This window comes from Kickxella alabastrina (assembly GCF_025024165.1).
Source record: "Kickxella alabastrina strain RSA 675 chromosome Unknown BX661scaffold_13, whole genome shotgun sequence".
Classification (NCBI taxonomy): Eukaryota; Fungi; Kickxellomycota; class Kickxellomycetes; order Kickxellales; family Kickxellaceae; genus Kickxella; species Kickxella alabastrina.
In genome coordinates this window covers 131,041-153,835 of record NW_026251484.1, presented here as the reverse complement: position 1 = coordinate 153,835, position 22,795 = coordinate 131,041, and the positions used below count along the sequence as shown (strand labels likewise).

The following is a 22,795-nucleotide window of genomic DNA, read 5'->3' as shown; positions in this document are numbered from 1 at the left end:
CTCCGCTATATTTCTTTTGTTAACAGAAAGCGCGCCGACGTCGAACTCGCAAAATCTTTGCGTGCAAAATTTGGCCCAGGTCTGGTCCTTATTCTTGGAAATTGGACCCAGGTATGACCCGTTACCATGAGCCAATCCGTGGCAAGGGGCTGCGGGAGATGCTAAATCCAGTGATTCACTGTTTACTTGATCGACGAGTATTGCACCTCAACATTTTGCCACGTGTGAGAGTAGGATGGAGAAGGTTCACAAAACCGATAATCCTCGTCTATAGAATCCCAAGCATAAGCACCACATCGCAATGACACCAGGTAGCCGCAACAGGCATACATACAATTCTGGAAGTAAAAAACCTCGCCAAATTCTATGCCACGGCCTGCTCCAGTGCACAATGGAAGACTGCCTGCAAACCTTCAGGGCCGACGGAGCCAAGATCAAGAATGGCGAAAAAGTGCCACAGGCAGACAGAAGTGGAATCGTGACATGGCTGGTGTTAAACTTTCGCATTATTCTTAATGCCCGCTTACAGACGAGCGTTCTCTCGTTTCTTGGGCAAAAAGGCATTGTTAGGGTCGACTGAAGCCGAGTCTACAGGGACGCTTAAGCCAAAGCCCAAGCCCAAGGTGTGCGCAATAATACATCTTCCTCTGCTTCTTCTCTTCGAAAGAAGCAGCAACTGATTAATATCGTCAACCATAGTGCTCTATTGCCACTAGTTTCTAAACACTTTATCTGGGGAAGGATGTCGTTTTGAAGTATATTTGTAGCCTCATTCTTTTCCTATAGTGTAGATTTGTATTTTTTGAGTTAAAGGTACTTTTTTTGCATCGTCTCGTCCCACTTCAGCTTCTTTTTTAATTCTCATTCTTCTCTTTCACACTTTTGCTTTTTTGAATTTCATTTTTAATTTCCTTTCCATTATTATTACTGTAATCATTATTTTCTCTTCAATAATCTCTTTTTTTCTTCCTCATATACACAACAATTTTTATACTAAAAAACTAAGAATAATAATACAATAGACATGGTCCAGAGCGACTTGGACAGGCAAATCGAGCAGCTTCGGCGATGCGAAATCATATCGGAGAACGAGGTCAAGGAGCTATGCAACAAGGCACGCGAAATATTTATTGAAGAGAGCAACGTGCAGCGCGTTGACGCGCCAGTGACGATTTGCGGCGACATTCACGGACAATTCTACGACCTGCAAGAGCTATTCGCAGTAGGTGGCGAGTGCCCATGTACCAACTACCTCTTCATGGGCGACTTTGTCGACCGTGGATTCTATAGCGTCGAGACATTTCTCTTGCTGCTGGCCTTAAAGGTGCGGTACCCGGATAGGATATCCTTGCTTCGCGGAAACCATGAGAGCAGGCAGATTACGCAGGTGTACGGGTTCTACGACGAATGCATGCGGAAGTACGGATCGGCGAATGTATGGCGGAACTGCTGCGAGGTGTTTGATTACATGAGCTTGGTAGCGATTATTGACGACAAGATCCTGTGTGTCCACGGCGGGTTGTCGCCGGTCATTAACACGGTGGACCAGATTCGGACGATTGACCGGAAGCAGGAGGTACCGCATGAGGGTGCCATGTGTGACTTGCTATGGTCCGACCCCGAGGACATCTCCGGCTGGGGACTGAGCCCGCGCGGCGCCGGGTATCTGTTTGGTGGCGACGTCGTCCGGTCATTCCTTCATACAAATAACCTCGATCTAATCGCCCGAGCGCACCAGCTGGTGATGGAAGGGTACAAACATATGTTTGACAAGACCTGTGTCACCGTGTGGTCGGCACCCAACTACTGCTACAGGTGCGGTAATGTGGCTGCTATCCTGGAGTTTGACGAGAACTTGGGCTCCAATTTCAAGATCTTTGAGGCTGCGCCGCAGGAGGCCCGCGGAACGCCAGCGAAAAAGCCAGCACCAGACTACTTTTTGTAATTATCTGATGAACAGTCAAGTCAGTCTATTTTTTCTTTTTCGTTGCTCTTGTCGCATTGTGTGGTCAAAATAAACATTATTAACACTAAGCAACAATCGGCTCTCATTACTGATGGCGGCGCCGAGCCATCCGGCTGTGCTAGCTTTGGGTGCGCGACGACACGTGCTCGATATTGCGCAGCGAGCTGCGGACAATCTTGCCTGCCGGGCTGCGCGGAATATGGCTGATGACAGCAAACCCGCCCCTCAGCCACTTGTACCTCGCCACACGCTCATGCAGCCAATCAACAATCAAGCGCGCACGCCTATCCTGGTCTTCCTTGCCGCCAGCCTTGTTCCTCAAAACAATATACGCCTTTGGGATCTCCGTCGCCTGCTCATCGTCGTAAACAGCCATGACCACGGCATCCTCGACATCCGGGTGTTCAGCCAAAATACCCTCCAGCTCCGAAGGCGCGACCTGAAACCCCTTGTACTTGATGAGCTCCTTTTTGCGATCAGTAATGTAGAAGAACCCGTTCTGGTCAAAGTACCCAATGTCACCAGTATGTAAAAACCCGTCAGAGTCAAAAATATCCTCTGTAGCCTTGGGGTTATTGAGGTAGCCCAGCATGATGTTTGGACCACGGAAACATAGCTCGCCTGGGGTTTTGCATCCCAACAGAGTGCCTGTGTCGTCGATGACCTTGGCCTGGCATCCAGCGAGGAGAATGCCGATGGATGCCGGGTTGCAATGCGACGTAGAGAGCATAGTCGTGGCCGGGCTCATCTCGCTCATCCCATACCCTTGCACGATGCGGACGCCCGGAAGCCGAGCCTCCGTGGTCTCAATAAGAGTGGGACTCAGGGCGGCGCCGCCCGAAAGCACCGTATGCATAGACGTAAGGTCAAACTCGTCCACGTGCGGGTTCTTGGATAAAGCGCAGACAATTGGCGGTACAAGGTACCCGTAGGTAATTTTAAAGTGCTGGATGGCTGAGAGGAACTTTTCAAAAGTGTAAGCCGCCATAATGACAATTGTGCCCCCCTGGGCGACAGAACTGTGCAGCACGTAGGAGAGCCCGTAGGCGTGGCAGAAGGGCGCTAACCCAAGGAATGTCTCGCGGGTGTGTGCGCCCGAGTCGAACTGCTTGATCCCGTTGATCTGCATAGCGTTAGCAACCATATTGCGATGCGTCAGCAGCACGCCCTTGGGTCTGCCCGTGGTTCCGCTGGAGTAACACAGGTACGCGGGGATTTCGCGTAATTTTCCCGCCTCGTGTTGAAAAAATAATCATCCTGTGTTCCTGTCTCCTTGATTATTTTCAAAATCGAATTCGCCGACATGCTCTTGGACCCGTCCATTGTCAAAATATGCTCGACCGCGTGGCTGGAGTGCGCGAGTGCGCGGTCGACTGTGGGTTGGAGCCCCTCGCCGACAATGATCATCTTGCAGCGCGAGTCCGTTAATTGATGCGCTAGCTCCCTGGGCGTATACATTGGGTTGGCTGGTGTGCATGTGGCGCCTGCAGCAACGATGGCGTAGGCGGCAATCGGGTAGTTCATGCCGTTTGCGGCAAAGATCGCCACGGTGTCGCCTGGACCAATGTTAAAGGGGGCTTGTTGGAGCCCTGCGGCCAGACGCAGAGTCTGTGATCGGAGCTCGAGAGAGTGAGCGTTGCCTTGGTTTCCGAGTCCACAAATACCGTGTGCTCGGTGGATGAGGACACGTGCGATTCGCACTCGGTGAAAACATAGTTGACCAGGTTTGTGTTTGGTATATCTATGGGCGGCAGAATGGAAGAAGTGATCATTGCGCCTAAATAAATATTTTATTTTATTTGAAATATTAAATATTTTAATAAAACTAAAAATGCAAAATGTGGATGCAATCGGTGAAAATATAAAAAAATATATATATACGATATTGGTAGGTAGCAATGTAAGATAGTTTTGTGAGTAAAGAGAAAGTTGGATGTTTTTATTTTTCACATTTTAAGAAGCAACCGGGCGCTTACATGGCCTCTCCTTTTATATTTATATGCTCGGTTTCTACTTTACATATTTGCTTATTTTTGTGTAACAATGTCCGTTCAGCAAAAAAACGGCCGTTGCATAGTAGGTGGATGAGGATGACTGTGAATCAAATGGGGCACAGTGGTGCTGTATGGCGATATGATCATTCCAGTGTTTGTAGGCGGAATTCAAAAATCAGAATTTATGTTAGTAACAGGATTGTCCTACGTGTAAAGAAGCACAATAGGATATAGGTTTATTTAAAATTGCTTCAATGCCCATTGTTCAGCAACAAAACACCAAAAATAGGGAGAATGGTAATAGGCACAGCCACCCCAAGAGATAGTAACGAATAAAAAACACTAGTCACTCTGCACTCACACTGGCTTCCAATTCTTCTAATTCTCGGACAACAACGCGCGAATGCAGATCCGCCACGCGTATAGGCTCAGGCACCCTATACCGTGAGCAACAGCGCACCAGCTCCACCGCAGTCTGCATTGACACTCTATGCCCAGGCGACACAAAAATCGGATTCGTCGCCCCCTCTCCGGCCGTAGGCCGCACTGCCATCGCACACACATCGCCATTTACCTCAATCTCAACACCCCCCAGCGCCTTATCCTCTTTAAACATTCGCTTTAACTCCTTTGCGTCCACTGTCATGCCCTCCATGTACAGGAGGTTTTTTGCCACGCCGATTGTCGGAATATCCAGCTCTACGCCCAGATGACAGGCCGAGCCGAACCGCCGCGGGTGCAAAGTGCCGTTGCCATCAACGAGCACCACTTGTGGCCAGAGCTCTGGATTATTTGTGCGAAGGCTTGCAAAGGCGGCGAGGTACGCCGGTGATTCGCGAAAAGCTAAAAACCCTGAGATGTAGGGTTCGGTGATCAGGATTTGGTGGGTTTGCAGGTAGAGCTGGGTGAGTGATGGGTAGGAGAGAATGGTAAGTGCGACTATTGCTGTGGATGTCGTGTTGCGCGGGTAGCTGATGTCTACGCCGCCGATTAGTGTAGCCCAGGGAATGGAGCTGTGGGCGTGAAGCTCAGTCGGTCGGTGGGGTCACGTCGTGCGAGAAGCTCGGCCTGAGTTCGGGTCCACAATACTGTTGAATTTGAATTCAATTTTGAATTCGAAGTGGTCATTTATGAAAATTTTATTTTCAATAATCGTTTATTACTTTGTGCTGCGTGTAGAATCAAACAAATAAAATTTATTCATCAATAATTTGAAAAGGAAAAGTGTGTTAGAAATACCATATCAAAACTGTATTGTCAGTACAGTCAGGAACAATTTTGTTGGGTTTTTTATGTAGGCTGCAGTCAGAATTTTTGTAGTCCAAAGTAAATTATGCACCAATAAATTGATGCATGTGAGCTTTATAAATATTTGTATCTTCACTCCAGAAACCTCACAAAAAAGGCACCAACCTGCCTCTAACACCCACTGGTCATCAAGTACACATCCCTCACAAATAATAATGTTGAAAATGGTTTGATTTTCCTTGATTCATTTTATTAAAATTAAAAAGTGAATTTTAAATGTGACATCTCTAAAACGGAATATGGTTGGCGTTGTAGTGAATAGTGCTATTAGTTATTTATTAATAAGATGATTAAAACTAAAATCTGAATCCTCTTTCTTCTTGAATCATGGTCTGCCGGCTTGGTATTTATACCATTTCAAAACAAGCGAACGCGGTCATGTAGCTATCTGTGGACACCAATGTACAAAGGCGACGTGTTATAAAAATGTCTGTTGATGTCAATCCGCATTCAATAAGGGTCATTGACACTGATGGTCAATACTGGTGCATATCATATTAAACACGTATGACTACAAGCTTAATGTCTTTGCTAACTTCACGATTAATATTATTAATCTCCCATGCACTGCATTTATCAAAATCACAATCGATGCCATTATAAGTATTTGTTTTGTCTTTGCGTAGTACAAATGTTACATATTTTACTTTTAAACTTGGTTGAGTTACATTATTACATTTCCCTGCTGTAAAAACATTTTTAATAATGTATTTTTTGGTTTTTTTAATATCCACATGCAAATAAATATCCATAACTGGTTTTATGCCCTGACTATATATTTTACAAACGATAAATTTGATTTTATTATTGTTAAAATTTTCAAGATTAAAATTATCTGGCTTGTATAATTTTAGAATTTTATTTTCCTGCTCTTTATCCGTCTTGGGCTTACTACCGAACATGATGTTGATAACAGCTTAATTCGAATAGATTGGAAAATATAAATATATATGAGTAAAAGTGCAAGTGCTGAGCGATGAATGATGAATGATAAGGTGAGAATAGTAAAAAAATGAGGATGCATCGGTCATTTTATAAGTGGTATTATAAAATTAGTTTTATTATTAAATGTTTTGGCGCCTACTCAAATACATCTCACATTTATTATTGTTTGTTTATAAAGAGCTTGCGTTGTTTCTTTTATAAAAAATAATACAAAGTAAAAAGGCATTTCTAAAAATAACTTTTTAGACTTTGGAAATGTGAATCTTTTTTCAAATGGCAGCGCCTATTTTCCGTCGTATTATGTTTTAATAAATGGTTTTGTACCCGTGCTAGTTTTAATTACAAGTATCTAAAATAAAATAATAAGTTTGGCATAGAGTACATCGTTAAACTGGGCTTTTGACACCCGCATTTTCTGTCAATAATTTTTTCAAGACAACAGTGCTCCCATTTTTTAGTTTCAAATTTTATAAAAGAAAATTGGTCGATAGGGTTGACTGGCTTATTTCTAAGCTTAGTGATAGCCCAATGAGTTTTGCCAGAGTGCAGTTAAAAAGGCAGTGGTGAACAAACCTTGGGACAGCACACTTTAATGCCAAGCAAAGAAGTTTCTATCGCAGTTCGAATTAACAACAGAAAATTGTTGCTATGCCAATAGGCTCACCAATTGCATTCCAATACAAACAAATTATTGTCTTGGCAGACAAGGGTCCGTAAAAATTTATTAAAATACACGCTCTTTTTTGTCTACATGTTATCCAAATAGCTGTTAAAACCCCGACACAAAATACGGTAGAAAAACAAGTAGGGAAAAAAGGGTTCACAAAAATTTAAGTGCAAAAAAGTGCCATTCATTTGAACTCGAGTGAAAAAGTTGTTCAACGAGTATATGCAAATAACAAGTGTCAATTGCGAAGTTTTTTTTGACTTATTTCTAATTACACATATTTGAGTTGCAATATCTTGATTGAGTGATTGAGTGATTTGCGCAGCAGCAGCCATAATAACAAAACACCTACACAAAAAAGCACCAAGTATCAACTTTTTTATAACAAATTTGTCATTTGCAATTCTTCTTTCAATTCAACCATTCAGATTTGCATTTTTGTTACTTTTGTTTCCTCGAATTTAATCCTTTCTCTCACACGTACCCTTAAATCCAACAAACATGGGGCGGAGATACCGGCGCGACACGCGACATGCAGACACTGAACTGTCCACACTGACCGGAGAAGCGCAAGTATCCGCGCTAGACGCATTGATAAGTGATGCGCGCACACTCACCTACGAGGCGATATCAGTCCACACAACCACACACTTAGCGCACAAATCTACGGAGCCGACCCACTAGACGCTGTGGCCACGGTCAGCGACAAATACGAAATAGTGCGGCAGGCACAGCCCGAGAATCCACGGCTAGACCCTCTGGGCAACACCCTCAATGCGGTTATGCGACTGGCCAAGGCGCATGCGAATCTGCACGAAATCGACGAACAACTGCAGCACGGCGACGTGGCAGTGGCTGCCAGCTCGGTTGCTGAGACTGCAGGGCTGCTGGGCGAACTCGAGGGGGACCGGGCAATTACATCGGAGTATGTGGTGTTAATGCACAGCCAGCTTCTGCGCAAGAGGGCGGCAGTGCGTGCGGAGCTCGAGTACGTGGCGGAGCAGACTTCTGGGTGGCTTTGCATGGTGCCGTCTCCGAGGTGCATGCTATGTACGGCGTAGCTGTGAGCTCCGATGGCGCGCCGTACGAGAACGCTGTTACGCCCAGCGAGCTGCTGTTTGCATTGGCTGAGCTTGGGTTGGCGCGCGGGCGCATGGACCGGATGGCGGACGACCTGGTGACACACTGTCTTGTGCCCCTGATGCGCCGGCCGCACGAGCCGCTGGCCGTGGCGCACTCACCCATGGGCGCCACACTCAGCATCGGCGCCTTTGCACCCCCTGCGGACGCCAGCAACAGCAACAATGGTGGTGGTGGAAGCGGTGGCGGTGTGCATTGTGAGCTTGTGCGAGACAAGTGGGCGAAGGTGCTGTGGTTTGTGCGCTCTGACGTGTTCCACGACGTTGACGTCGACGAGGACCTGGCTGACCTGTATGCATATTTGGGCTCGCGCATGTGGCGCGTTGTCTGCCCGCTTGTGCGGTCCGAACTGCTCATGCCTCTTGTGCCTGCGTGCGCCGAGGAGCTGGCTGATTGTGGAGCGATGGGGCCCCTGTTGCAGTTGGAGGACGCTTGGTTGGAGATGCGGCTGATCACGCAGAATGATTTGCGGATCAAGGCGGCGGTACGCGACGTTGTGCTGGCGCATGTGGCCAAACGGCGCCGCGACTTGCTGGCCACTGTTGCTGCAGTGCTGGCGAGCAACGATGACAACACTGTGGTCGTCGGAGGCAGCAGCGACAGTAGCAGCGAAGAGGGCGATGGCAAGGGCAAGGGCAAGGGCCAGGGGAAGGCGAAGGGAAGGGCTTGGTGGGGGATTCTGATAGGCTTGCATTCCCGCAGTGCGCGATATCGGAGCGCGCGCAGACTCTGGTCGACTTTGTCAATGAAACCATGGCACTGACAGCCGCGGACTCTGAGGAGACGCCGCCTCTTGCTGCCCTGTACTTCCACGCCGTGCGCGACGCGCTGATTCTGCATCGCGCGCTTAGCCGGCCGGCCGCCAACGGAGATGACCTCAAGCGGGCGTTTGTTCAGTTCAACGACTGCGAGTTCATCTCGCATAACTTGGCGACTCTCGGCCTCAGGCACCGCGGCCGCTGGCCACCAGTTTTGAAGGCGTCGGCGACGTTTACCGATGCCATTTCGGCATATCGCGAGCTGGGCCGGTTGGCCATGGCGCCTGTGCTGGAACGGCTGCGTGAGCAGTTGTCGCTGGCGCTGGGGTCATGGCAAGGGCAGGGCGCTTCGGCTGAGGGAGCGCTGGCCCTGGCCTGTGCGGTTGTCGAGCGCGTATGCTCGGTGGGCAGCCTTTATTTGTCTGCCGAAATGTTCTTGAGGGTGCTTGGCGTGCTGGTTGCCCCCCTGGCGGTCTTTGTGGCTGCATGGCTAGAGGGCATCGGCGCTGTCGGCGATGTGGAGGCGCGCGCTGTGCTGCGGTTGGTCGCACCTGTTGTTGGCCTGCGCGATAGGTTCCGGTATACTGCTGCGGGAGTGGCCGAGGACGGCGTTGGGTTTGCCCAGGGACATGTGCGCCTGTGTCAAAGTACTGCCCCGAGTGGGATCCGCTGATGGTCCAAATCGACCGTCTGACGGCTCTTTCGTCCAAAATCGCCACAAACAGCATCTAGCGCTGACGCGCACACACCTGTACAATTTCCCCACCTTTTAATTTGCCAATATTTCCAAACGTGTTATATTTATTTTTTGTTGGATTATATAAACCAAGAGAAACTAAGGTGCTTTTCCCTCTCAGGCAGCCAGACCGGGCGCCAATCCAGGTGCCACGGCTCCCGGCATACCAGGAAGGGCGGCAGCCGGCGGCGCATTCATCTGGCCTTGCATACCCTGCTCAGCCTCCCACTGCTGCATCATCTTCTCTCTATCCGACTCAATGGCCAAGGGGAACACCACAAGCAACGCGCTGGTAGTAAAGATCCAGCCCAATTTGCCCACAACACTGATACCCATGCCGCCCCATCTGCCAATGCTGCTGACCGTGCTTGAGATCACGCGTCTCTGTTCGACCGGGACAATGTCTTTGAGTGCTGCGATTCTTTCCAAGAAGGATTCCTCCAGGTAGTCGTCCTCATCCTCTTCGTCAAACTCCGAGTCATAGTCCTTTTCGCTTTGGTTGGCGAGGCTCTCAAGCTCAGAGTCTGTGGTGTACTGCGAATCTCCGTCGTACACGGATTCTTCCTCAATCTCTACTAATTTGACCATTTTGTTTGAATTTAAAAATAAAGGTGGGTAGGGTTGGCAAAATTAGATATACAAAAAAGATGTAGAGTTGATTAAAAAGAGAGAAATCATAGGTGAGGAAAAAAAAGGAAGCTGATCGTAATTTCTGTCGCACCTCACCCGCCATTAGTTTTTTTTATCTCTCACAGCAGGAATATTGATTCGCGATCACTCGATCACCATGTATATTTTTTTCCTTCGTAAAAATTGATCCATGTTTTTGTTATGTTGTTTTTCTATTGCCTACATTTTTTAACTTCTTTGCTTCTACGTCAATTCACTTTTTTTATACAAACAAACAAAAAAGCACACCCACCCTATTTCCTTATATTTTATACTTTACAAATAGGAATGTCAGGCTCTAGCGACAACGAACAGCAATCCACCAGCCGTGTGGCCAAACCACAAAAGCGCAAGACCACCGCAGAGATCCGGGATATCAACAAGGAAAAGAGCGTGTTCAGCGCGAAGGCTCTGACGAAACCCTCCAAGCAGCCCACCAATACCTTAACCAATGGGTGCAAGACCGTGGGTCGTGGAAATTTAACAAAGCCAAGCAACTCTGGCTTCTCCGTCACATCTACTCAGACACCAAAATCCCCCCCACTCTTCCCCTCCGCTCTCCAATACTTTGCTGCGGCCGGCGATGGTCTGAAGAAAACCATGGTGGATAATGCCAGACTTGTCTGCATCCGATGTCTGCCAATACGGATGAACTCAGGGCTTTGAGGAATAAGATCATTGGGGTGGTGGGAGTTAGGATGACGAAGGGCGAGATTCGGAGCATGAAGCGGGTGGCGACTAAGAAGGTTACAGATGGTGAGGCTGAGCCGAAGACGGAGGCAAAGCCGGAGGAGGAGATTAGAGAGGGAGCTTCGGAGGATATTGTAGAGAGGGCGGAGAAGGTTATTGAGGCTTTGACTGCGACGCCTCCCTCTGCCACTGCTGCTGCTCCTACACCGGTTGAGCTGAAGCGCAAGGCTGAGGATAGCGACAGCGAGAGTGACAGCGACAGCGAAGCGAGGATGAGGTGCCGAAGAAGAAGAGCAAGTCATCAAAGGAAAAGAAGGAAAAGTCCAAGTCCAAGTCCGAGACCAAGTCCAAGTCCGAGACAAGTCTAAGGATAAGAAGGATAAGAAGTCCAAGAAGTCCAAGGACAAAAGCCCAAGGACAAGAAGTCCAAGGACAAGAAGGACAAGAAATCCAAAAAATAAACATGCTTTTTGTTACTATCAATTCATTATAAATAGAAAAACATTAAACAAAACATCAGCCCTAATGAATGTAAACATCGCGGTCCTTGATCATCCACAGAATGCACGTCACAGCAACGCAAAAGGTGCTAATAACAGGCCCTGGGAACTTGACGCTCTTGAAAACAACAATCTCCGAGACAAAATGCGTGCCCGCAATAACATACGACCAAAAGGTCATATCGTAAACAAGCTCATTACCCATATTGAACGCGCACTGGTAGCGCAGCACGGCTGATAGGGCTGTCCATGCGGCAAAGACATGCGAAGTCAGGGGGGTCACTTGCTCGGGCTGCCGTGAGTAAATACGGCGTGTCATACCCAAGGGTGCCAAAAGACACTGTACCGTGTTGAAGACGGAGAAGGCTGCTGAGAGCCAGATGAACTTGGCCAGACCGCCGGCAGGAAGCGCGAAAATACTGCTGAACATTTCGGGTCGTGAATTCGCTTTAGCCAAATTTTAAATAAAGGAGAGAATAAAAAGAAAGCGAAAAACAATGCACACATGATTTGTTGGTGCTGGGTGCAAGCGCACTCTTTTAAAGTCATCCGTGGTGTGATCCTTCTGCTCGCACCCCAAATATAATCGGCCTAATTTTTTAGGGATTGGCGATTAACCTTGCGATTCGGGCAGTGGATCTGTGGTGCGAGCACGTCAAGAGAAAAAATTTTTGGGTACAAGCACGACAAGCGTGCTACACGAGTGACAACCCCTATTGACAATGGACGATGGGGAATGGTAAAATGAACAATATTGCACCCAATCAATGGTATGCGAATATGTGAATTGTTTTTAAAATGTTTATATTGTAACGCTCTAGAAAAATGTGGGTCTAAATTAATATATTTTTATGTATCAAGAATTACATTAGGAACTACAAAAGGGGGCAGCACTGTGTGGGCAGCGCCATGAATATAATATTGTTCCTTGATGTTGGCCAGCAATAACAGAAATGTGTATAGCAGACATGAGGGCGATCTTGATGCTTGAAAGGGAAGATAGTGGCTTGGAATGTGTGTTGGACACCATATATATAATGAAATAGTAAACTACAAAAAATCTAAATAAAATATACGAATGTGAAACTCGCCTCAAACTCCGCTGCCGGCCTTTGCATCAGGAATTTTAGTAGACACTGGCTGTTCAGCCATTAAATTAAAGGGTACTTCAACAATAGTCAAGCGCACCTTAAAGCGATTTATGTGCAACAACTAATTCATGTCTGCTGAATCATCTTTTGATTGTATTGGCTGACAATTATAAAATCTCGATATTCTATAGGTGGGCAATTCAGACGGAGTTCCATACTTTCTACATTCTTCTTTATGCACAGCACAGATTTCGGGCCATTTTTGAACTATTTTTCAATTTATCGGTCGTATTCAGCGGATTGGTCATATCTCCTGGTAAGCATATATTTTGGGTATTGCTGGGTATCCTGTTTCATTTTCAATTTTCTTGCATAGTTCTTTGACATTGGCACCAGAATCGATAGTTACTGTAATTTCGTAACCGGTAAATTCCTTTTTCGGGTCAAATTTTTTCCATGCTAGTAGATGGACTGTCAATATAAGGTCGCTGTTATTACCTGTCCTGATTGCTGCATTCATATTGACGGTAGAATATATGCTGTTGTTAGAGATAATAATAATAGTAGCTTGAGTAGTGTAGGTGAATATGTGGTATATGGAGCGAAGATTGGAGTGAAAAATTGGAATGAAATGAGGAGAATGAGCAGCAGATTATATAGCCAAATTTTCATTTTTCCAACATTGTAAAATAAAAATAATGCTGACTGGAATGCGTCTGCTCTGTGGGATTTGACAGCATACAAATTTAACGTCCACAATTTAACAAAGCCATGTCTGCTGGTTAAGGGTGCAAAAGCGCACAAAAAATAAATTAAAACATTGACTGCCAGCTTAATATGTTGAGTGTATTTCATAAGTATAATAAGTTTATATTTTCTAAAATCTAGGAAAAGAGAAATAAATGTTGTTTTGCCCTTTTCTTTGTAGCATTTGTACTCACAAAGAAAAGGGCAACTGATGGCATTGCCTATAAATGAAATATGTGCCCAACATAATACATGTTGTCTCCCACATAGAAAAGTTGACCCCAAATATTTACTTTTTGTATTTACTGCTTGAGATGAATCTACTTTCAAAAAACTAATTAAATTACCTCGTTTATATTTTCTGCATGAGAAAAAAAGGCGCCTCTCGCACCACCTTTTTTTTCCTCCAAAAAATATTTTTTTAATAACGCAAGAGTTCTTTAGTAAAGTCTGCATTTGCCAAAACCCTGATAAAGAATATATTTACCTTTCCTTTCTGCATTATCCTTTTTCCTTTTATTTCACTTTAATTGCATTCATTTATTCGTTTATTACTTGTACTAAATTCGACACATTATTGACTGAACAGCATAAAATGGGCTTTGTTGAAGAACTAAAAACGGGCAATTTCAGTCTCTATGGACAGTGGTGCGCACTCTTGTCGGGCGTGCTTCTCATAGTCCTAGGCGTGGTAACCTTAATTGCGCACCCCATATACTCGATTCTGGCAATTGTGTTCGGAGCAATTTGCATTCTCATTGAAATTCCATTCTTGCTCAAACTGTGTCCGACAGGGCCTTCGTTTGACCGGGCCTTTGGCGGGCTCAAGAACCATTGGTGGCGGTTTGTCGCTTACTTGGTCTTTGCCATTATTATGTGGTCGTCGTTGGCCAAGGGCGGGGGTATTCTGGCGATTGGCGCGGTGACTGTGACGATTGCTGCAGCTTGCTATCTTGTGGCTGCTGTTAAGAAGCAGTCCAAGGTGACGATATCTATGCTCGGCGGATCTGGTGTGCAGAGCCACCATGGGTTCGACACAACGAATGCACTGCCCATCTGAGCCCTGTTTTTGAATATGCCCTTTTCTTTTATTTATATTCTTTTTTATCTCTTTTTGTTTTGTCAAGTTTTCATTATATATAATGCTTCTTGTATTTGTTTTAAACTCAGCCCTTAGGTTGTTAATGCGCGAGCCAATGGCTGAAGCCGGTTGTCCGGTCTAGCCTATCAAGTTTGCTCGCATCAGCGTGAGAAACAGCGGGAGTAGCGGCAGAAAGACCGATGAAGTCACATGAAAAAGCAAGCACACATGGGATGGCATGGCATTGCATCGCATGTGCGCTTGTATTTGCATTTTTATTGGCAATTTTGCAGCCAAGTCTGTTTTGTGGGAACAGGGTCTTCAGGTAGACATGACGCACGCAAAAAAATAAATTAAAATAAAACGCAAAAGCAGTGCCTCGATTTGCCTTTGCCTTTGCTTTTAATGCAAACGTTTCTCAGTTCTATTTGTTTTTATTTCGCCCAATTCATATTTACCTTACTAACAATTCACAACTCAAAGCACCTAATTTTTTATTTTTCTAGTCTTTTACCCATGAAGTTCTTCTCCGGCCCTGGCTCCACCGCCAGGTTGTTTGCCGTGCCGGACTCATTCTAGCCACCATCGCTGCTGCCTCACCAGCGCAGCACGCCTTTATTGCGCACCCCGAGCTCCACCACGTGTCGCCTAGCACCGACTTTTCGGCAGCACGCAACGCGACCAGCAGCCTGCTCAGCGACTCAAAATGGACCCGCATCGAGAGCATGTCAGCTCTTCCCAACTACCAGCTGCGCATCAAGCAGCCCAAGCTCTGCGAAACCAACACCACACAGTACAGTGGATATTTGGACACGGATGAGGACCGTCATTTTTTCTTCTGGTTCTTTGAGGCACGCAACGCCAAGCGAGAGGATGCGCCGATTGTCCTGTGGATGAATGGCGGGCCCGGGTGCAGTTCATTCACGGGTCTGTTGATGGAATTAGGCCCTTGTCGTGTTGACAAGGGTGGGAAGGTCCTCGTCTAATGTGTATGGCTGGAATGACAAGGCCCATGTTATCTTTTGGACCAGCCCCTTAATGTCGGTTACTCGTATGGCAAGGAGTGTTTAACTCGATGGAGGCCGGAAAGGACGTTTACAACTTTTTGCAGCTCTTCTACCATTCGTTCCCCGAGTACGCCAAGAGCGAGCTCCATGTATTTGGCGAGTCCTACGGTGGACATTACGTCCCGGCTACGGCCAAGGCCATTCACGAGGCCAACTTGGATTTCTCCGGCAAAATGGCCCTGAACCAGCTGTCTGTCAGCGAGAGGGAGAAGCGCGTGCTGCCGCTTACGTCCATTGGAATTGGAAATGGGCTCACCGACCCGTTGATCCAGTACAAGTATTACTCGCAAATGGCGTGCAATTCGACATACGAGCCTGTGCTGCGCCAGGACGAGTGCGACAAGATGGACAGCACTTACGACACATGCGCTCGGCTCATCAATGCCTGCTACAAGTGGAAGAACGCGCTGGCATGCTATCCTGCCGAGATGTACTGCAACCAGATGCTGATGACCTACCAGCGCTCCGGAGCCAACCCCTATGACGTGCGCATTCCCTGCGAGGGCGGCAACCTTTGCTACCCCATTATGGCCGACATTGACGCCTACCTCAACACACCCGCTGTGCAGCAGGAGCTGGGTTCTGACGTCAGCAAGTTTGAGGCGTGCTCACAAAAGTGTACACTGGATTTACCCTGAGCGGCGACTGGATGAAGCCCTATGTGTATGAGATTCCACCACTGCTCGAGGCTGGAATCCGTGTCCTTATCTATGCCGGCGACGCTGACTTTATTTGCAACTGGTATGGCAACAAGGCGTGGTCCGAGGCCCTCGAGTGGACTGGCAAGGATGGGTTTGGCCGGGAGGCTGACAGCGACTGGGTTGTGGATGGTAAGGCTGCTGGTGAGGCACGTACGTTTAAAATTTTTCGTTTGTGCGCGTGTTTGGCGCCGGACATATGGTGCCGTATGATCAGCCAGAGAACTCGCTGGATATGATTAACCGCTGGTTGGAAAGCAAGCCCTTCTATTAATTTTTTGTCGGTTTCTCTTCTTTTTTATTTAATTGATGGGGATACTTTTAATTGATGTGCTCTTTGTTTCCCACGTGATACGCCTGTGTCTGAGGATTGAACAATGAGGGAGTCATGAAAGCGTGATGGTCATTGGTAAGTGGTATTGACATATTTTAAACATAATTAACTTGGCTTGGCTTGAACTTTGCCTTTTGCATGTGTCCAATGATCCTACCGGCATCAATAATTCAATGCGTGCAAAAAAATATGGAAGAAAAAATAAGAAATTCAAAATGGACGGTACAAATATGATGACCATGCTGTCAGTAAGTAAATGTTAAAGAAAATGTGGTCTTTATAGTTTAACAGCAATTAGACCACGCGCTGGGATTTATGTTAATACAAATGAATACAAAACAGTAGTCCTAAAGACGCTGAAAAGGAAAGAGGTGAGGGCTTTAATTCATTTTTAAAACTAAAAAAGCCTGTTTAAAAAATATATATTGTTTTTTATATCCATTTTTTGAAAAAAAATTCTTCTTTTACTTTCACTTTTTATTAACGTATATTCAATATTACTACTATTTATATATCGCGTAATATGAAGGTAAGAATCACTGTATCTCTCTCTCTATGTCATACAAAAATATATTTTTTATTATTTATTATTTCACTCAGTTCTGAATACTAATATGCGCTGTACAGTCATTTAACCAAAAACAACGCTTTATAGACCATTTATCTACTCTTATTTTCAGCACTAGTCAGCGCACAGGATGCCTGCAATGGCCACGTCTCCCTCTGCTCTCGTCCCTTTAATCAAGTGAGCTACGCCAGCACGCACAACTCCTACTCCTACGCACCAGCCACTATTATCCTAGCCACCAACCAGGAGAAAACAATCCAACAACAGCTCGACCAAGGTATCCGAGCATTCATGCTCGATATTGCCCGCCCCATCCCGCAAGGAAACTCCATCTGGGCACAAACCCTGCAATGGTTCCAAACCACGTTTTCCATCTCGTCGTCGCCTTCTGCCGTGCACCTATGCCATGGTATGTGTAGTGTCTTGGATAAAGGACCACTGGAGGATACACTCAAGGTATTTGCCAGATTTATGGAGGATAATCCGAGAGAAGTGGTTACTTTTATTATTGAGAACGTCGGAGAGTTTAAAGCTGAGGAGATTGTGCCTAGTTTTGTCGCTGCGCAGTTGGAGAGGTACGCTTTTGTTCCCTCGTTTGCCCCAAAGCCAGAGAAAGCCGCGTATGAATGGCCGACTTTGGCCGAAATGATTGAGCGCGACCAGAGACTGGTCGTGTTTATTGACAACAAGGCGGATACTGAAAGGGTGCCTTATATTTTGCCCGAATGGGAGTACATGATGGAGATCCCGTATGCAAATATTAGTCCTGTGAGCCAGTTCGGGTGTGATCAGGAGAGACCCAGAGATGGGGTACCGCGTGACTTGCTGGTCGTTAACCATTTCGTGTATAACCGGCTGACCATTGGTAAAACCAATATTGACTCTCCGCTGAGTGCCTGGCAGATTAAGGAGCAGGGCTACAATTCGCTCGAGTCGCTTCTGAAACATGTAGATAGCTGCAGGAATACGTGGGGTGACCGCGTGCCCAACTACATCGTGCTGGATTACTACAACATTGGCAACGATCGCTGTTCAAGGTTGTCGACCAGATCAACGGTTTCTAGTAACTCTGCGTAACTGCATTGTTTTGCTTGTATAATGAATAAAAACTCATTCTATTGTTATAAAAATATAATGTATGCAAAATTATGAAATGCAAAAAAGAGGTGAGGAACATGACAGCACCCCTGATTTAAAGTGTCAGCTTAGACCTTGGTGACGTGGATCTTCCCACTAGCGCCATCGATAATGCACAAGTTGTTGGCTGGCACGTACTGGTGGGTAATGAGCTTGATGGCCTCCTGAGCGATCACGCCCCCGGCCATCGATGCAACGTTGTGCAACTCGTCGTGACCCGAGCGCGCAAACTCCGCAGATAGTCCCTTAGGAACCGCCTGATCGGCAATCCCCCACAAGGCCAGCAGACCGTTGGATATTGTCTCCAACTCCATGGCGTCGCTGTGCACCAACTCGGCAATGTCAATATCAGCGTTGCTGTCGCTGGACACAGCACCCGGGTACCTTGCGTGTGCAGCATAGAATGCTGCCGAGCCCCGGAAAAGTACGTAGTGGAAGAGTGCCTCCGAGTACGCAATGCCTTCAGTGCTTGCAGGGCCAGATTTAATCTCGGTGTGTAGTGGGGTGAAGCGCAGCAGCCGCAGCCGCCTGGCGTTCTTGCAGTACGTGTCAACCTCGCCCTGTGTGATAAAGCACTCGGGCAGATTGGCGGCCTGCAAAACATCACGTATGTGCTTGGCCAGTTCGGCCTTGTCCTCGTCCGCCCGCTGCTTGTACACGCGTTGCAGGGCGATGTACCCTTTGGTGTCGGCCTTCATGTCGGGGATTGTGCCGCTCAATGGCAGCATCCCCTTGGCATAGTCGGATTCGATATAGCGGCGGAGCGCCCTTGTAAGAAGCCAAAACTTGTCATCATTGTCCGCTCTTGCTCTTTCTACGAGTGAGGATTCACAAATTAAAAAAAGTAGGGGAATCAAAATTTTACACAACTGACAACAATCAAAATATCTGAGCGCAGTAGCGAGTACGCCAATGCAAAAAAGTGGTTTCATAAGGCACAATAGATAAATGTCGCTGGCATAAAACAAAAAGTAACAGACGATAGCGCCAGCTGACGAGCGACACAAACGACAGTAAAAAAATTAACAACACATTTCAAATACCAACAAAAAATAACATCAACGTTCATGTGGTCGAGAAACAAGCAAAGCAGCATTGTTTTCAATGTGCATATATATGTCAACAAAGGGAGCAGGCGTGACCCTTGCCGCAGCAACAAAAAAGAATAGGGCAAAACGAAGTAACAGCGCTGCACAATTAAATTAAAAAGGGGGATGTGCATGCATAAATGGTGATATGACAAATATAGAATACAAGTGCAAATGTTTAAAATCAGTTCAATAAATCATGTGCTCTTGTTGGTCTTACCTTTAAGTCGGCAGCATCATCTGCCATGCCATTTGATTTCGGCTCGGCGGCCGCAGGGTCACTGAGGATCTGGGCGACCTCGAAAGGAATCTCGCATGCACCGCAGTTGGCGTTGACGTTCTTGCTGGCCTCGACAAAGTTCTCTTCATCCGAGCAGGGTGCCATTCCAATGACAATGTTGCGGATGTCGGCCAGCTGCCTGAAGGGAATCTCAATGGGGTCGACGCCAAGCGCCAGGTTTTTGTCTGCAGCCCACTTTTGCAGGGCCTTAATGATGATCACGACGAAAGGGACATGGCCGAGGTCAGTAGGATCGAGCGTGCTCAAATCGATGGTATTGGCAAACTCAGAAGCGCGGGGAACGGCGCAGTAAGACGCAAGTCTTGTTTGATTTCGGCATGTGACTCGACAACTATATTGGTAGATATATGGTAGAAGCAGTGTCAAGTGATGCCCATTTTTATTTAGCACGCAGAGCATTTGAAAATAAATAAGGGAGGGGAGGGAACAATGGGCGCGCTTTGCAGCAATAATGGCAGTCAGATTTGCTATATCCTGTCGCTCGTCTTGGCCAACAATGACTAAATGAGCAAAGCTGTGGAGAAAATGGCGTACTCTGTGACTGCATAGTCTTTAAGGAAAGACAAAAGTCGGAGCGGATAATTGGCATGTGCCTGTCAACAGGCAGTAAACACTTGCCAGCAAAAAACAGAAAATAAGTATAAAAGCTGGCGAGGTATTTTATCATTGTAGCATTTTGCCCACGGGTTGGAAAGCAACAATAAATGAATGAATATACAAGTTGCGATATACTCCATGTAATTGAATGCACGTGGAATGTACGGTGATACCGTAATTGCCGTTTTCTGGTGCGGAAATGGGCACGTTCAACACATATCTTGCGGAGAATAAAACCTCCCTGACTGTCAGCAGGACAAATTGAAGAAATAAAACAAGAAAAACAAATGCAACGAAGAAATGGGGGGGGGCGTTCGTCTGAATTTGTTGCAAGCCAATATTATTTCGAAAATTAAATATTGCCCACGAGCGCCAAGGCTTGGGGGCTAGCGTAGGCAGGAAGTCAAAGACAGCAGTCACGATCCAGCGGATTGTGCAGTGCTGTCTTTGAAATTGCCTACGTCTAGACTTGACCTCATGACAATATGAAAGCGTGACACAGAAATAATGAAACCCGAAAATAAAGTAGAATATAATAAAACTTACCTGCATGTTCAGAAACGACCGTGCGTACCGAGGCCATGAATCCAGCGGCGGTGGCCACAAGCAGAGGAGTGCCCTGCTGCCAGCAGCGCAGACCAAGATCGTGAACAACAGCCTCGGGCAGCCCGCAGGCAATCACGAGTGACGCTCTGGACACAAGCTCCATGTCGCTGGGCTCACACGATGCAAGGACTTCTGCCGGCGCCCTGATTATCGATGCACCTCTGACATCAGGGTTCAGCTCGCTCAGACCGCTGACAATGCATTTCGCGCGCAGCTTGCCCATATCGCTGGACTGGACAAAAAAGTTTGTCAGTGTGTCCTGCTCGCCAACGACGGCATCGTCGACCACAGAAAACTCGCCAATCCCTACACATAAAACAAAAAACACATTGCTTAGAGACTCAAGGATTGGCGTAGCTATTGACGGAGAGCGGAGTGATCACCGTGCCATTGGGCCCGGGTATCTTCAACTACATAGAAACAGGCTGGTGTCGAGTGGGTGGACAGGGCAGCAGAAGCAGGCACCTGCGCATTTTATGTAATAGTGTGCTGCTTTTGCTTGCTCCTGCGTCGAGCTGAAGCAAGGAGTACATGGCGCAGCAGCCATCATCCCCTTGCCTCTGCTCTGCTCCATTCCGTTTACTGATCGCCATTCTGAGAGCGACATGAACTGTCATAAGTGCGATTGTGCATTGCTTGTGCTACGTACCTGGCAAAACAAGATTCTTGAGCGATTCAGATGCCAGCGCAGACGATCCAAATACGCATACGCGAGCGGTTTCCAGTGCCGCTTGGCCACTTTCGTGCCAGAGTCTACAGCAAAAAAAGAAGTTCGGCAAAAAAATCGGATTTACAGAGAGACAACGCGGAAAATATTAGTGGCGGAAGGCTCCATTTTTCCTTTAACAACGCGGGTGGCATAAAAAAGGCAGTGACTTTGCCGGATTGAAGTGAGTGCGGGGGAGTGAGGGGAGGGGAAGCGGCAACTTGCAAGCCCACTTGCGCTGCGGCGGCGCGACTGCGGGATGTGGGCATTGCCGACACTGGAAATAAAATATTATTTCATTATCCTGAACGGCACGAGTTGCCGGACAAACAAAAAAAACTAACAAAAATGAGGGGCCAAAGAAAGTAGCCACAATGTGAATTGCACTTTGTAATTCAGTTGCTGTACCTTAGCTGGCGGTCGTAAAGCTGTGCTTTGTCTGTTTCGTGTCGCATTCGTTTAATATCGGGGGTGGTGTTTGAATCTATTGAGAGCGAACGTCGCATAAACTAATAAATAAAGTAAAAGGAATTAAAAAGGGGGATGTGTGTAGGAATGTCGAAGATGCCGTAATTTTTTTTCCAAAGCTGCGCAGTCGACTGGTGGTAAACAAAGCAATTTTGAAATAACGGACAAAGGAATATTTCCGCTTTATTACTAAAAGGCTATAAGATAAAATTCAAAAAAATAAAAAATAAAAAGAGAATGCGCAAAAAGAACCAAGACTTTAAAACCACAGTAGCGTCCTTTTAAAAATATTATGTTGTGTACAGTCGAATATAGCGCGCGCGTAGAGCCAAAATTAATTGGGAGGGGAGTATTTAGAGAAAAAGAAAAATGAAGAGCTGAGTTGAGCTGATTTTGGCGCCGATGCTGATGCGCCAATCTCAATCTCAACATCAGGCTCAGGCTTCAGGCTCAGGCTCAGGCTGGCGGAGGGCCAATGGGATGCTGCGCAGATTTTTTTGCTTTTCTTTTTCAGATGGCTTGGAGAAAGAGCAAAATTTTAAAATGCTGACCCAGCCAATCGCGCGCACAGCAGGAAAAAAGGATTTCGCTTTCGGCAGAGGCGAAGAAAAAAGGAAGAAAAAGAAAGCGACGGCGAATTGGGAAGGGGTGGGTTTTCAACCCATTTCCGGTAACCAACCCTGGGGGAGGGGGAGGCGCGGCTGCTCTGGCAATTCAGTGCCCACTATTTGTAGGCAGCAATTGCGGCCACCCCCTCTCCTTCTCGCCAAGCACTCACTTTCCTCTCCAAATCTTTTTTCTTTTTCTTTTTGTTTCTCACCCACCAAATATTTTTTATATTACTACTACTCACTCCCTTTTTAGCTTTTTCACTCATTTATTTATTAAGCTTTGTTCAACCTGCCAAGCTATCGCATCGACACACTGGCACAT

At 46.6% G+C, this 22,795-nt stretch overlaps 11 protein-coding genes across 11 annotated transcripts; 5 read left to right on the top strand and 6 right to left on the bottom strand.

Moving 5' to 3' along the window:
* Window positions 1–215: 215 nt before the first annotated feature.
* Window positions 216–794, bottom strand: BX661DRAFT_29493 (uncharacterized protein). The gene has a single exon (XM_051539036.1). It carries the CDS (start codon window positions 562–564, stop codon window positions 247–249), a length of 318 nt encoding a protein of 105 aa, XP_051391193.1. The 5' UTR covers window positions 565–794; the 3' UTR covers window positions 216–246.
* On the top strand, window positions 675–2,034 carry BX661DRAFT_183280 (Metallo-dependent phosphatase-like protein). The gene is made up of 2 exons (XM_051536197.1): window positions 675–813; window positions 1,023–2,034. The coding sequence occupies exon 2, from the start codon at window positions 1,025–1,027 to the stop codon at window positions 1,943–1,945; it is 921 nt and encodes a 306-aa protein (XP_051391192.1). The 5' UTR covers window positions 675–813; window positions 1,023–1,024; the 3' UTR covers window positions 1,946–2,034.
* Window positions 2,035–2,042: 8 nt separating this feature from the next.
* Window positions 2,043–3,895, bottom strand: BX661DRAFT_183278 (uncharacterized protein). The gene is given in 4 exon segments (XM_051536196.1): window positions 2,043–3,200; window positions 3,308–3,410; window positions 3,423–3,574; window positions 3,631–3,895. 4 exon segments carry the CDS (start codon window positions 3,736–3,738, stop codon window positions 2,085–2,087), a joined length of 1,479 nt encoding a protein of 492 aa, XP_051391191.1. The 5' UTR covers window positions 3,739–3,895; the 3' UTR covers window positions 2,043–2,084.
* Window positions 3,896–4,013: 118 nt separating this feature from the next.
* BX661DRAFT_183277 (endonuclease V) lies at window positions 4,014–5,200 on the bottom strand. The gene is made up of 2 exons (XM_051536195.1): window positions 5,010–5,200; window positions 4,014–4,938 (listed from the first exon to the last, which is right to left on the bottom strand). The coding sequence occupies exons 1-2, from the start codon at window positions 5,086–5,088 to the stop codon at window positions 4,307–4,309; spliced, it is 711 nt and encodes a 236-aa protein (XP_051391190.1). The 5' UTR covers window positions 5,089–5,200; the 3' UTR covers window positions 4,014–4,306.
* A 2,181-nt stretch (window positions 5,201–7,381) lies between these two features.
* BX661DRAFT_224872 (Centromere/kinetochore Zw10-domain-containing protein) lies at window positions 7,382–9,575 on the top strand (the record flags this gene model as incomplete). The annotated part of the gene is made up of 5 exons (XM_051538919.1): window positions 7,382–7,478; window positions 7,505–7,872; window positions 7,920–8,622; window positions 8,679–9,409; window positions 9,439–9,575. The coding sequence occupies 5 exons, from the start codon at window positions 7,382–7,384 to the stop codon at window positions 9,508–9,510; spliced, it is 1,971 nt and encodes a 656-aa protein (XP_051391189.1). The 3' UTR covers window positions 9,511–9,575.
* A 1-nt stretch (window position 9,576) lies between these two features.
* BX661DRAFT_183273 (mitochondrial outer membrane translocase complex, subunit Tom22) lies at window positions 9,577–10,193 on the bottom strand. The gene has a single exon (XM_051536194.1). The coding sequence runs from the start codon at window positions 10,100–10,102 to the stop codon at window positions 9,632–9,634; it is 471 nt and encodes a 156-aa protein (XP_051391188.1). The 5' UTR covers window positions 10,103–10,193; the 3' UTR covers window positions 9,577–9,631.
* Window positions 10,194–10,471: 278 nt separating this feature from the next.
* Window positions 10,472–11,334, top strand: BX661DRAFT_198725 (uncharacterized protein; the record flags this gene model as incomplete). The annotated part of the gene is made up of 4 exons (XM_051538257.1): window positions 10,472–10,817; window positions 10,877–11,082; window positions 11,145–11,235; window positions 11,270–11,334. The coding sequence occupies 4 exons, from the start codon at window positions 10,472–10,474 to the stop codon at window positions 11,332–11,334; spliced, it is 708 nt and encodes a 235-aa protein (XP_051391187.1).
* Window positions 11,335–11,336: 2 nt separating this feature from the next.
* Window positions 11,337–11,885, bottom strand: BX661DRAFT_183272 (uncharacterized protein). The gene has a single exon (XM_051536193.1). It carries the CDS (start codon window positions 11,801–11,803, stop codon window positions 11,396–11,398), a length of 408 nt encoding a protein of 135 aa, XP_051391186.1. The 5' UTR covers window positions 11,804–11,885; the 3' UTR covers window positions 11,337–11,395.
* Window positions 11,886–13,639: 1,754 nt separating this feature from the next.
* BX661DRAFT_205724 (uncharacterized protein) lies at window positions 13,640–14,368 on the top strand. Its single transcript, XM_051538599.1, has one exon. The coding sequence runs from the start codon at window positions 13,807–13,809 to the stop codon at window positions 14,269–14,271; it is 465 nt and encodes a 154-aa protein (XP_051391185.1). The 5' UTR covers window positions 13,640–13,806; the 3' UTR covers window positions 14,272–14,368.
* A 440-nt stretch (window positions 14,369–14,808) lies between these two features.
* BX661DRAFT_198722 (Alpha/Beta hydrolase protein) lies at window positions 14,809–18,036 on the top strand (the record flags this gene model as incomplete). The annotated part of the gene is made up of 7 exons (XM_051538256.1): window positions 14,809–14,853; window positions 14,901–15,219; window positions 15,354–15,963; window positions 15,999–16,210; window positions 16,279–16,306; window positions 17,089–17,106; window positions 17,142–18,036. The coding sequence occupies 7 exons, from the start codon at window positions 14,809–14,811 to the stop codon at window positions 18,034–18,036; spliced, it is 2,127 nt and encodes a 708-aa protein (XP_051391184.1).
* A 128-nt stretch (window positions 18,037–18,164) lies between these two features.
* BX661DRAFT_171368 (uncharacterized protein) lies at window positions 18,165–21,849 on the bottom strand (the record flags this gene model as incomplete). The annotated part of the gene is made up of 5 exons (XM_051533697.1): window positions 18,165–18,827; window positions 19,405–19,808; window positions 20,629–20,994; window positions 21,338–21,441; window positions 21,803–21,849. The coding sequence occupies 5 exons, from the start codon at window positions 21,847–21,849 to the stop codon at window positions 18,165–18,167; spliced, it is 1,584 nt and encodes a 527-aa protein (XP_051391183.1).
* Window positions 21,850–22,795: the final 946 nt, after the last annotated feature.